Genomic DNA, 14,321 nt, shown 5'->3' on the forward strand with positions numbered 1-14,321 from the left:
GCCAGAGAGACGTTCAAGAATTACCTCTCATTCCTTACACTGACCCCCCAACTCATGTATGTCGATTTGATCTCCCAGTTTCCTAACTAGCTGAAAGGATTTGAGACCTTACCATTCCTTGACTGAACCACTCACTGCAAATGTCTCCCATATACACTCCAACATCCATGTTTGCCCCTGGCATTAGGGGAATTGTCTTGGTTTATTTGTAACTAATCTACTTTTAGCCCTAAAGCCATGCATTCTAGAAATCTCTCCATTTCCATTACCCACCCTATTTTTTAGTTGTAAACTAAACTAGACTAAGTATGTAACTAGAAAACCATGAACCCAGCTTTTGGGATAGCTGGATTCAGGAGTTCAGCTTTCTAGTTTCTTCTTTGCCTCTTGAATAAGTCTTGAATAGACTTAATTTCTGTGGTTGGCACAATGGCAGACAGTAATCATAGACCTGTTCACCAACAAGGCAACACCGGCAGAGATTCTGCTTGGGCTGAAAAGGCTCAGGAAGATCTCTGATTGGCTGGCTGAAGTGACATATCTAATTCTGCACCAGAGTAACCAGGAGGATAGGCTAAGACAATGTCCCCTGGAGGCTGGAATAAGGGGTGCCAAGAAAGGTTGGTAGAAGGAAGAGTAAGAGGTGTGGGATGGTCAAAACAATAAGAAACTATCTGTCTACACTACACTCCTTTGAAATCCCTTTCAGAACACTCTGGCCTGGACAACTAAATCCATCTGAGACAAGTGAGCCAGACAACATTGAAATTTGAGCATTTTTCCTATGTAAAACCCTCAGAACCACCTTGTTGCCTTCAGGACAAAGTCTATGATCCAGAAAAGGGCAAACAGAGCCCTTAGTGATTTGTCTCTGTCTATCTTTCCAGTTTGTCTGTCTCTACTTCCTTCCTTAACACCTAATCCTCCAGTAAATATCATAGAAAGAGGCCCACCTGGGCCAAACCTGGCTTCTCTGATGGACTCCTAACCAGGCGTCAAGACTCAGGTCAGCATCACCTTTTCCTGGAACCTCCTCACACCCACTCTGCACACACATGCATGCACACGTTGTGCTCTGCCAGGCTTGCCATAGTACCACACAGTCTAGACAGCTGTCTGTGTATGTCAGCCTCCTATACCCCCTTCCCTTGCTGTCCTGCTATGTAGCCTTGGCTAGCCTCAAACTCAAAATCCTCCAACCTCAGCCTCCCAAGGGCTGTGATTACAGACAACCTTGGATGTGGAACAGAACTGTTCTGCTGATCGAAATGGGAATTAAAGAACTCAATTAAGTTCCTGGAAAGGAGCAAGTAGGTCAGTGGAAATGAATATACTTTGCTGCATTCAGTTATGCTAAGCTATGTTGTTTGCTAAAGGGAGGGGGAAAATTAGGTAGCACTCTCATTTACAATAATTGCACAGAATATATCCTTGCATACATAGAAAACAACTGACTCATGGACATGTGATTGGCTATGAGGTTCCATACATTGGATGCTTCTAGCAACTGTGCTAAGTGCTTTGCATGCTTTTTATTTTTAATCACTATGACAGCCCACCACTATATGCCTTTTTTTTTGGGGGGGGAGGAAGGGTTGGTCATAGGGCTTGAACTTTGGGCCTAGGTGCTGTCCCTGAGTAGTTCAGCTCAAGGCAAGCATTCTACCACTTAAGCCACAGCACCACTTCTGGTTTTCTGGTGGTTAATTAGAGATAAGAGTTTCCTGCCCAGGCTGACATTGAACCATGATCCTCAGATCTCAGCCTCCTGAATAGCTAGAATTACAGGTGTGAGCCACTGGCTCCCAGCATTATATGCCTTTATTTTTCCCTTTTCCTAGGAGCAGTAAGTGAAGCTTAGAAAAGCGAGACTAACTTTCCCAAATTGTAGTTTGGATCCGGGCTCCCCTCCCTTACCTGCCTTTTGCCAGCTCTGTCCTTAATAGTCACACAATGAAGCAAAATGAACTTGAAAGATTCTAAGTGAGCCATATCTTGTTAAGTGATATCTTATTTATTTATTTATTTAGTGCGAGTCCTGGAGCTTGAACTTAAGGCTTGGGTGCTGTCCCTGAGCTTTTGTACTCAAGGCTAGCACTTTACCACTTGAGGCACAGCTCCACTTATGACTTTTTTGGTGGTTAATTGGAGATATGAGTCTCATGGGCTTTCCTGCCTGGGCTGTCTTTGAACCCGATACTCAGATCCTAGCCTCTAGAGTAATTAGGATTACAGGCATGAGCCAGTGGCTCCTGTGGCTGTTAGTGGTAACTTTGATGAGTCTGACATAAGGACCATAGGGTGATAGAATCAAGCCTTAATTGATGATACTGCTTTATGCATAGGGTTTTTTTTTTCTGAGACCATTAATTCCAGAAAAGATGTTAGTTAGCATGAAAGCACAGATACAAAGATCCCTCTAGCTGTGCTGTCCTTCTGTGATAAGATGAAAGGGAACAATTCTTAGAAGTCTCTCCGCCCAGCTTTGTGTCTCCTTTAGTTTTCCCCAGGCACTGTCCCACTTATCTGTTAAGTAAAAGATTAGATTCAATTAGTTTCATTCTCCCCCAGGCTAACCTCTGCTGGCTGGCTGGCTGGTTGGCTACTGGGTAAATTAGAGTACTGAATTCACAGGAAAATTCTGTGCTCCAATTCCTCTGTCAATAGAACCTTGGAGATAGATGGCTCTTGATCTCTCTGAGCTACAGTTGCTAATTTAGCTGGGAAACAAATGAATAAATGTGAAAGCACATTGAAAGCCAAAAGTGCTGGTTGATGTAAGAAATATGGGAACCCATTCACTTACCAATCCCTACTCTGACTCTGAGCAAGATTCTGGGTAACACAACTGCACTGTCGGTTGACTGCTTCCTCAAGTGGCCAGCTCATTGCTGGACCTCTTGATAGGTCTCTGGAAGGATCAGCCCAAGTCAGAGGCAAGAGTGGTGCAGTGATCATTTTAGTAAACTAGTACATTCCAAGTCTGTCCTTTTCTTACATCAACCAGTACTTTGGTCCTCAGACTGGGACTCAAACTCTGTACCTGATGCTTTTCTCACTGGCTGACACTCTACCATGGCTCCAACCCCATTCCCCCAACTGATATACCTCTTCCTGGTAATCTCCCAGCAGCTTTTGCAGAGAAGGATTTCTGATCATTTGGTTCCTAAGGGCAAACAGCCAGGAGATAAGGTGCTGTCTCTCTCCCTCATCTCTGGGACTTGCAGTGGATGGCTGTACAGATCTGTGGCAAGAGGTGTGCCTCATACTTCCCAAATGGCAAGGATTACCTGAAGCCCTGGTTAAGACCCTTCTGGAGCCTTCTCCATTCCCCACTTAATCTAAAGCTTCTGGGAAGCTTCACATTATTTTAACAAGCACCAGGGCAGTGTTTTCTTCAGCAACTTGAGAAGTCTTGATCATGGAAATACTTCATTTAACACAGGACTATTCTGAACCCTAAACTGAGATCTGTTGGTTTGTGTGGGGGGGGGGGGCAGATGAAGGGTGGAGCACACATGCCCATAAACATTAGGGAAGGAAGCAATGTGAGAGTAGCAATAGATTTAATAGGGTTAACTCTATGTCAGGGTGAAGTCTGTGGATATTCTTGTCTGAAGAACATGGGTCTGTCATTGCCCCATGTAGCAATTTTTTTAAATAAGTTTTTTATTGTGAAAATACTTTACAGAGGGGTTACAACCACAGGAGCAAGGTAATGAGTACTGTTCTTCTCAAGCATTGTTGCCTCCTCCTTTGTTTTTGCCCTACCATCCCTTCCCTCCCATCTCAACTACATTCCCCCTACCCCCTCCGTCCCCCCACCCCCGCCTAAATTGTAAAGTTCATTTTTCGACATAGAATCTTGTACATCTCATTGTTGCAATGGGTCCACCTGTACCCCTATTTAAACAATTTGTTTTTTCCCTTCCCTTCCCCAGATTATACCAATATCAAATACAGTGAAGCAGGGGTTATACCATGGAGGAGAGGGACATACAAAGCAACAAAAAAAATCACATGGTACCTTATAAATACTTTAGAAACAATAGCAAGAAAGAAACAAAAACACTTGAGTCCTTATCTTGGGGTTCATTTCACTTAACATCATCTTATCTGCTTGTCTCAGATATATACTAGTTATTGCAAATAAGGGAAACCATGGGACCTATGTTTCTTTGGGCCTGGCTTACTTCACTTCATATAATTTTTCCCAAGTCTTTCCATTTCCTAACAAATGGGGCAATGTCATTCTTTCTGATGGAGGCATAAAATTCCATTGTGACATACAGCAATTTTTGAAGAGACAATCAAAATCAAGATTTACAACTGATTTTTTAAAGTTGTTAAATATTGTGTGAACCAAATTTCAATTGGATACCAGTTTCCAACTTTGCATGAAAACTTCCTGAGTCATACACTCATCTTTTCCTGGCTCCCTCATGGTAGTGATAACATCATGTCTCTTCTCTGGATTTCCCAAGTTTTCTGTTTTGTTTTGTTTTAACATCAACCCTTCCCCTCCCACACACACACTTAAGTTTTGAGAATCAAACCCAAGGCCCTGTGCAAGCTAAGAGCACTCTGTCACTAACCTACCTTTAACTCCCCTCCCTTTTCTTTTTCTTTCTTTCTTTCTTTCTTTCTTTCTTTCTTTCTTTCTTTCTTTCTTTCTTTCTTTCTTTCTTTCTTTCTCTTTCTTTCTTTCTTTCTTTCTCTTTCTTTCTTTCTTTCTTTCTTTCTTTCTTTCTTTCTTTCTTTCTTTCTTTCTTTCTTTCTTTCTTTCCCCTCCCTCTCTCCCTTCCTTCCTTCCTTCCCTTCCCTTCCTTCCTTCCTTCCTTCCTTCCTTCCTTCCTTCCTTCCTTCCTTCCTTCCTTCCTTCCTTCCTTCCTACTTTCTAGCTCTGTCCCTTAGCTTTTTCACTCAATGCTGGTTCTCTACCACTTGAATTCCAGCTTCACTTTTGGTGTTTAAATGGAGTTAAGGGTCTCACAGACATTCCTGCCCAGGCTAACTTTGAACCAATGTCTGATCCTCATATCTCAGCCTCCTGAGTAGTTAAGATTACAGGCACAAACCACCAGCACAAAACTTCCAGACTTCTTATTTACGCCTTTTTTTTTGGGGGGGGGGGGGGAAGGGGTCCTGGTCCTGAGGTTTGAACTTAGCGCTTGGGTGCTATCCTGAGTCTTTTTGCTCAAGGCTAGCACTCTACCACTTAAGCCACAGCTTCAATTCCAGTTTTTTGTTGTTGTTTTGGGATTTTGTTGTTGTTGTTGTTGTTGTAAATTAATTGGAGATAAGAGTCTTACAGGCTGGCTTCAAACCTCCATCCTCAGGATCTTAGCCTCCAGACTGAGTAGCCAGAATTACAGGTGTGAGCCACTGCTGCCCAGCCTTCCTTATGCCTTCTTAAGGGAAAGTGCTACAATAATTGATATTTTTGTAGTTTTTGCAGAAACAAGCAGGATTATATTCAATCCACCAAATATTTTTGTATTGTTTGTAAAAGACAATGCCAGCTTGTTTAACCTTTTTCACCATTCCCTCTCTATAGGCCTTGTGGAGATTTCTACACTTGAATTCCATAAATAGTTCTCTGGACCTTTCTTTTGTTGCTGGGCATGTTCTGCTTTAGACGGAATGTATCAATGTACTTGTTTCATTGCTTCTTAAAGTGTGAATTCTTTGAGGCTAGAGTATATGTCTGATTTTGTTTTTTCCTTGAGGAAGGGGAGACTTCAATGCAGTTAGCCTAGTCTCTTGCCAAAGTGTGAAAAACTCATGAAATAATTCTTAGTGGCTTTTATGAAGACAACAACCTATTCTTAAAAATTTCTTATGTTAAGGTGGATGCCAGTGGCTCATGCCTATAATCCTACCTACTCAGAAGGCCGAGATCAAAGCTGGTTCAAAGCCAGCTCAGACAGAAAAGTCCCTGTGAGACTCTTAGCTCCAATTAACCACCAGAAAACCAGAAGTAGAGCTGCAGTTCAATGGGGGTAGAGCTCTAACCCTGAACAAAAGAGCTCAGGGACAGTGCCCAGACCAAGTTCGAGCCCAATGATAGTGCCTGCCCCACCAAAATAAAAGTTCTTATGTTTAAGAATTGTTTGAAGGAAAGGAAAAAAAAAAATCAGCTCTTTATATGAGCGACACTGGCTTGGTGTTAAATCATGCCATTGACTGTGGTTCATTGGTAGAAAACATATTTAACTGTTTTCAGCCCTTTACCACATAGCAAATAATAAAAGTTCACACATTAGGGTTGAAAATAACATCTTTTTTTGTAAGAGTTACAGTAAGGCATCACAAAATATGCTTTCCAGAAGCTTCTAATGGACAGCATACAAATAGCTCCTTCCTATAAAAGACCTTTTATCTTTATTTGGGAAGTAATCTAGCATAGCAGATTAGCTACTACCCTGAGTCCATTCACTATAAGAGTTTAACTTATTGAGTACCTTGGTTAGTTGTAGAAAGGAAGAAGCAACATTATTTATAACACTAAGGTTTAAAAAAATATTTTCCCCTTTCATTCCACAAGATACCTTAGGCAGATGTGGGGATTTTTGCTCTTGATGCAACATTTCTACCTTGCTTGAGAAGTAGACTTAAGGATTTTAAAGCAACAACTAAAGAATATTAGCTTCAACTAGAGGGAGATGCCATACAAGTAATTGTGTACTTATTTACAATTAACTGAATTGTTTCAAGTTTAGATTTCTCAATACATGTAAACTTTAGATTACGTTTAATCAGGTATGAATAACAAAACAAAAACAAAAGCATGACATGAATTGTTGGTATTTTTCCACAAGCAAAACAATTTGAAGAAGGCATTTTACAATTTCATATTTCTAAGCATGATGGATTTAGGCAATGCAAAACTCTACTTTAATGATATAAATTTTTATGTTATAAGCAACATACCACTCTGAGGCTTTAAGTGGTTCCCTATTACTATAACTTGGGTTTTAGTAATAATCATACTCTATTGAGCAACTATCACATGCTTGGTAGTAAGCATTTATTATTTCTTTGCCCTCACTGGATCCTCATGCTGAGACCTGAGCCCAGGATCTCACACATTCTAATATGCATACACTCCCACTAAGCTAAATCGCTAGACTTGTATTCCTTACTTCTAATCATTTGTTAAACACTAATTCAGCACCTATTGTCACCTAGAACATGTACTTACTACTGGGCTACAACTATGCATTTGAGCTTAGTTCATGCTTCTTGGAAGGCTGTAGGTGAGACAATTCTGCAAGATGACTAGTTTTATTTATCTCCCTTTCACAGATGAGAAACAGAATGGAGAACTGGGACAGGCTGCTCCTATGCATGCACCTTCCTCCAAACAAAGATGTTTTTCCTCACTCAACCTACCTGATGAAATTCCTCATCAGACACAGTAGTTATGAGAAAGACTAGACAATCCTTACTTTAATGGGAAAGTTTAAAAAAAAACTACAATAAAACCTTGCTGTTTACAGCTTTTAATCTTCAGGTATTAGAAAAAGCACGCATTACATTTCAGCTGTGTTTTGGTTTATGCACTGGCAGACAGGTCTCAGAAGTCTACACAAGGCCCTAGAATTCCCATATTTCTAGCAGATGTAGAAAAGCAGGAATTCCATTTCAAGGTGAAAGGTTCATAGGCCTTCTTGTACATATTAGAATATGTACAAGAAACCTGTTTTATTGTTTAGTTGACTTCTTTGTTGTTCCTGATTGTATGTACTTATGACAAGGGTAGGGGACCCTCCTCCCTCCTTAAGATGAGTATGAATGTGAGAAGACCTGGAAAAATGCTGGGAAACTGGACTAGGCCTTGCCTCCATAAATTTTGCTTCCTTTGACTCGCCTACATGAAATTGTTACAATTAATCATCAAAAGATTGTCCTAACTAAGAGATAATTGTTCTGCTGAAGCCTTTCATTTCTTTCCCTTTTCTTCTCTGCCCTCTTTTCCATCTGACATAACCTAACCAGACCCCTCAGAAGTGTCATGTTTAGCTGGAAGACCCAAAGCCTGGTGGGGAGGAGATTAAGGGTACCACAAACCTTTGTCAAGCTACTCCATCTGTTTTGGCTCTGGAAAATGCACAACCTTTTGACCAGTAAGTCACTTCCAAATAGAACTGTTCATCTACAAGCCAACCATGCCAGTAGCCATCGCTCCTAGCCCTGTGCTATCTTCCTACAACACTGGTCAAGTCATTTGCTTCTGCAGGCTGAATGCCTCTGCAGACTGCTCTAATTGACAGAAGGAAGCCCAAAGGCATCAAGGTGGCACAAGAATGCTCTTCAGTCTGGGTCTAATCCCCAGCCAGCTAAGTATCTCTCCCTTATCTTTCTACACCAGAAGCAAGCATCACTAAGTTCTCTGAACAGGTTGTGATCTTGCAGGCCTCCACACATTTGCACAAACAAGTATAGTGACTACCAATATCCCTTTCTCCACTGTCCTGACCCATTTTTAAAGACCCAAAGAGGATGATTTCTTCTCAGGAAAATTTTCACTCACCTTTCAGTAGCTTCAGTAACTTTCCTCTCTGCTTCAGTGACACTTTGCATACAATTTTACTGACCTAACATAAGCCAATTGTATTTAGATTTTGCAAGATGAGTCTCTAACTTTTTCTTTTCTCAAACCCCAACCTCAACTCGCTTAATCCCACTTTTTTTTTTTCCAACTGACTTTTCTACTTTTTTCAGGAGCAGGTCACCTGTTACTAAAGCCCAAGAAACAAAAAGCATACACTGAAAAATGATGCAATTATTCCATACCAGTTTATTGTAGGTATTGTGTTTCAAAAATTTATAGCATAAATAACCTTTCATGTCATAAAATAACTTAGTACAATTTATAATAAAACTTTTGAGAATTTTAACATCTCACCAGAATACAATAAAATACGGTTTCAAAATAATGATTAACCCTTTCAACTTTTCTTGGACTTGAGGGCATACAAATAAAAAATACCCAAACTAACTGCTGCAAATTTAAAGTTTAACAAAGCATATTTGGTTTATTTCAATATAACTCAGCCATCCTAAATTAATACAGAGTTTTCCTTCCTGCATAGTTCTTTTGTAATTTTTGTTCCTTTTGACTTGTATTTCTGTTTTGACACAGCTTCCTTCTTCATTTTTACCTCTTTCCATCTGCAAAGTCATCTATCTGCGGGCCCTCAGAACATGTAGTTGAACTCACTCAGCCCCTTGACATCAGTTTCTGTAATCCTTGCATCAATGTAGAGAGTAACTGCTTGAGTAACTACAAAGGTATTTCAAAACTTCAGTGCAATTTGGTTCAGTTATTTTCATTCAGATGCCATCACCGTTCAGGGAGATTAATCACGGGAACCCACTGATCCATGTAGCGACTTTCCCGGCAAAAACAAATAAGTTGACTCAAGGCTGGATCCTTCCATTGTGATGAATGTGGATTCTGGGAACAAATTTAGAAGAATTAACTTCCCATAAAAGCAAAGCAGCACTTGCTAATTACTGCACAATTTTTGAAATGATAATAACTTGAACATTCTATATTTTATAAGCCCAAGAAATAAAATTTCTGCTCAGTAGCTGTGCTTCTTGCAAAATCATTAAGGGTAATTATCTACTGACCTATATTCTGCAAGATCTAATAAACACGTGCAATCCACACTGCTGTCTATTCAGTTTTGCTCAAGAGAATCGCTCACAGGTTTGCTGTCCTAGTGACACTATCATATTTGCACTATGGCAGAACGGCTGTAAAACAATTCTGCAAGTGTTTCCACCATGTGTCTAACACAGAGAGCTAGGTAGCAGTTAACTGGCCTGGCCACCTGTAGTTTTTCAGGAGTAGCCAAGTAAGTAGGCTGCCACTTCCCTCTACCAATCAAAAAAAAATCTAGCACATTTATCTCTGAACACACTATCAACCCACTGAAAGTTTTTATCAGGAAGGGGGGAAAAAGCCCATTACAAAATACAAGCTTGCAAAGGAAAAAAAAAAATTCCATTCTCTCTCCTTAATGCATTTCTAGGGAATTCATCCGGCCTGTCTCTTTACACCGATCCTATTTTTAGCCGTGACTGGCAGAGAATGAAGCTGACTTCTTAATGAGGGGGTGAGCCAGGAATTTATTTGGCTTTATCTAATCTGCCCTGCTAAAAGAATTAGTCACGCGAGGTAGTGCAGATGGAGCAGGGAGTAGCTGGGCTGACTGCTGACTCACAGGGATCTCTTCCGCCGCTGGCGGCCGCCAACGTGCTTAGACATGTTCTGTACCCGAGAAAATCCTGATGATGAAACTGGAACCTCTCAGCCGAAAGTCCGCCGCGCGCCAGCGGGGCAAAGGCGGCAGCACCCAGCAGTCCCCTCCTCGCCACCCGGGGTGTGCAGCCGCCGGGCCCCGCGGCGCCGGCTCCTCCCTCCCTCGCTCCCTCCGATCGGGCCTCCAGACCCCCGTCCCTCTCACCGTCACCAGCACGCAGTGCAGGTCGGGGGGCTGCGCGGCGCCCTCGCTGGCTGCTGCGGGGTTCGCCTCGGTCTCCAGCAGCAGCAGCTCGGCCAGGCGACCCGGGTTGCTGACGCGCAGGATGTTGATGTCGTTCTCGCAGCAGAACGCCTGGATCAGGGTGAAGTGGATCTGCAGAGCCACGTCCCGGTCGTCGTCCTCGTCCGCGGCCAGCAGGCACAGCACCACGTTATCGGGGTCACTGAGGACAAGCGGGTGGGACCTGTGAAGCCCGCCACCCCATCGCACCCCCCCAGCACGGCCCCGGGGCCGTCCCGGGCCGCTCACCCTCCACCCCCACCCCCCACCCCATCCCGGACAGGAGGAAGGCAGGCGGGAAGGGGGTGGGAGGGGGTGGACGACCGCCGCCGCTTGGGGAGGGAAATTGGTGCCGCCAGGGGACAGCGGGGTCCCCCACTTACACGTTGAGCAGCTTGGCCGCCTCGTACACCCCCACGGTGATGGTGCGCTGACTCAGGGCTTTGCTGAGCACTTCCTCCAGGGCATCGCCCACCTTGTCCATCCTACGGGCAGAGGTGGGGGAGCCCGTCAGTCCCCGAGGACCTCGGGGGGGGCCGTCGCCTCCACTCCTCCCACCCCCCGTCTTGCATCTCTCCCGGAGCTCCACGCACCCGCCGCTCTGCAAACCCGGAGCTGCTCGGGGCCACGTCACCCCTGATGACCCCTGCCATCCCCCAGGCCAGCCTCCCCGCGGGGCCAAAGCCACCAGCCGCGGAAGCCGCCTCTGCCTCCGCAGACGCCCGGGAGGGACTCGGCCCAGGTTGGGTGCACGCTGCCTCGGGCTGCAGACGCCCTCCTCCCGGGTCCCGGAGCTCCCGACCTGCCCCAGACAAACTTTTCCGCTCGCTCTTCTGCAGACCTTCCCAGCGCCCCGCTGCACCCAGGTGCGCGGGACAGGGAGCGTGAGGTTCAAACCCGCCCTGTGCCTCGGCAGCTTACCTTTCGGTCTTCTGCTCTCCAGCCGAGAATTCTTCCAAAGTCATATTGCAACTGCAGGTCCCTCACAGAGAGCGCGGCGTGAGGGCTGCTCCTGCCACCGTGGGCGCGCGGGCGCCTGCTCTCTGCGCTTGCTCCCAGGCACCGTGCAGTGCGCTCCGGACCCGCGCGCTCCCGCAGCCTCTCGCCCGCCCGGGCTCTTTCGGCTGCACCCGCCGCCGCCTCTGCGCCGTGCTGTCCTCCTCCCCTTCTGCCCCGCTCGCCTGCTTCGCAAGCTCGCGAACCCTGGGTTTAACCAAGACCAATGACACCTACTCCGCAGCTGCCTCACAGCTACTGGAGGACAAAGGGCCTGCCTCGCCTGAGTTAATCGGTCAACACTCAGCCAACCACAGCTCGTCTCATTTGCATGCCGCGTGGCTATTGGGTATGCAAATTATCCTGGTTCGGCAATTTGACCCCAGGTCCCGGAGCCAGGCTGAAAAGACCGGAAGGGGGCGGAGCCACGCGGGAGTCGAGTCCCCGGGATCCGGGACCCGGAAGGTGGGGTCCTTGAGCGGGCTCTTGGACCGAGTTGGTGGGGGCCGTTTGCTGGGCTTCGCAGTGGCGGGAGGCCTCCTGGCACTGGGCTGAAGGATCCTGCCAATAGTTTTCTAGTTGGTGCATTTTTTTCCCCCTTAACTATCGTTTCATGTCTTTTGTTGTAAGGGGTTGCTATTAAAATCTATTTCTAGGGGTTAATACATTCAAGTCTAGTAATTATTAGTAAGCAGGTTACATTTAAAAAGTGCCCAGACCTCCCGGGCAAAGTTTACTTCAGAAGTGTTGTTTATGTAAGTCTAGGGCAAAGCTGCTTATTAGTCGTAGTATTATTTCGGTGCCCTGATGGCTGGTTTGATTTATTTTGGGGGAGGTTGTAAGGGTTGGAAGCTCAAAAAAGAAAAACCCAACACACTTGTGTTTAGTGATGGCAGCCAACCAAGTTGGAATCTTTTCCACAGAAAGCTGAAAGGCTCCCCCGCCCCACACTGTGTAACTGGAAAACTGACACCTCAGAGGTTTTGCCCTGGGAGCTGGTGGCCACTTGAGTAAATCCTAAATACTAGCTCGACCCCTCCATCCTCACCCAATTTACCTTTCAAAGAGTTCTTAAAAAAAAAAAAAAGTCCTTCTGCACAAGTACAAGTACAGCTGAGGGACAAATTATCTGACACCCACACAAACCAGCCCCAACCTAAATTCTAAATGCTCTCCATCTGCCAGCCTTGAGCTTCTTTTGTAAGACAAATGAGTGTGTCACTACCTTACACCAAGAATCTATGATCTCACTATGAATTATTGATGTTAAATGCTGAATCATGAAGCTGAAGCTATAAGATGTTTTAGTCATCTGCTCAAATTCACCTTTGAGATAATGACAACTTGTAGGTGGAAAGCAAACTTTTACAACTGCAAGTAGGAGTTACACATTTTAAAAACACAAGCTCTAATGAACAGACTTTCACTGAATAGTTCAGAAGTCCCTTCCTCTGTTTTTCAAGTTCCTGCAATCAATGACAAAGTATTTCATAAACCTACTGAAGTCACTAAACCTGACGAAAATGCCTCCTTTCCCCACCCAGTGCATGAAATCAGAGCAGTTCATATGTTATGAAGGTCATTGCTCAGCTAAGGGTCACCAAAGTAAATTTTGCAAAGGTACAAAGGAATTCTGCCTCCTTATGTTTTTAACCTTTTAGACAAAATATTCTCCAGCCCTCTTGATCTTGATTTAGTGAGAAAAGAAAAATGATCAGTTGGTTTTGTGGCTCTAATACCTGAGCTCCCAATTTGAGTAACCTTTAACCATATTGTGAGCAAGGGACAATGTTTAGTAAAGGAAAGATCATTGTCAGTGAATAATTCACCCCAGGGTGCTTGTGTATCACACATCCTAACATGAGATGTGTTCCTTAAAGAATTCCTCTACTCTGGAGTTTGGGATGTAGCTCAGAAGTGGTACTTGCCTAGCATGAACAAGGTCCAGAGTTTGAAACCCAGCATTGTAAAACAACAACAATAAAGCCTTAACATTGAAGCTTAAGTAGGTACTGAAACATTTTCAATTTTGCAGACAAAACCTGAGTTACACAAAATAGTGTGAGTCATTATTAAGAGACTGTTGAGCTGTATTCAGTGGAATTCCAGGATTCTCTCCACTAGACATTTCTTGGAGGTTCTTTGGAAGGAAGTGTGACAGTAAGCAAACAATCAGAGGATCATGGGAATTTCTTGCCAGCAGGGACTGTGACTTCATCTACTTGGTGTCCTCAGCACCTAGCACAATTCCTGCATTTAGTAGAAGCACAAGGGGGTGTTTATTGAGTTAAGCAGAAACTGAGAATTTGCTATGATCTCAGAATCCTGCAGTTCTGATCATTACATGAACTCTCTCTGAAATACCCTACCTCTGTTAGTTCAAAAAAAGGCTATATGAAGTCTCATTGTATGTTATGTTCTGTACAGTTTCTGGGTCTTTGCCTATAAAGAGCTTATAAGCTAATTGGTAGGGCTACACTTGAACTGGATTTTGGGACAGAATAGTATTCACTGTCATCAGCTAGCTATGCTGAAAGTCCCATGACTCCAGTCATCTGAATGGTAGCTCGGGACAGTAGGACTGTGTATTGTTTACCCCAGTTCCAACAAAGCAGTCCAAATAGCATTCCACACCAGTCAACTACATACACGAAAACTTTGGTATAAAATGATAAAAATGTAGGTTTAGTTTCTTACTAAAAAAAACTGTATTGCATACTATATATGGCCTCATGAGAAAGTTTATTTGTTCAAGTGTTGTGAGGG

General features: G+C 44.0%; 1 protein-coding gene across 1 annotated transcript; it reads right to left on the reverse strand.

Annotated features, from left to right (window-relative positions):
- Positions 1 to 8,783: 8,783 nt before the first annotated feature.
- On the reverse strand, positions 8,784 to 11,818 carry Gadd45a (growth arrest and DNA damage inducible alpha). Its single transcript, XM_070025761.1, has 4 exons — positions 11,481 to 11,818; positions 10,943 to 11,044; positions 10,482 to 10,722; positions 8,784 to 9,463 (listed from the first exon to the last, which is right to left on the reverse strand). Exons 1-4 carry the CDS (start codon positions 11,522 to 11,524, stop codon positions 9,350 to 9,352), a joined length of 501 nt encoding a protein of 166 aa, XP_069881862.1. The 5' UTR covers positions 11,525 to 11,818; the 3' UTR covers positions 8,784 to 9,349.
- Between the last annotated feature and the right edge of the window lie 2,503 nt (positions 11,819 to 14,321).

The sequence above is a fragment of the Dipodomys merriami genome, unplaced genomic scaffold (assembly GCF_024711535.1).
Source record: "Dipodomys merriami isolate MVZ:Mamm:240054 unplaced genomic scaffold, mDipMer1.0.p SCAF_172, whole genome shotgun sequence".
Classification (NCBI taxonomy): domain Eukaryota; kingdom Metazoa; phylum Chordata; class Mammalia; order Rodentia; family Heteromyidae; genus Dipodomys; species Dipodomys merriami.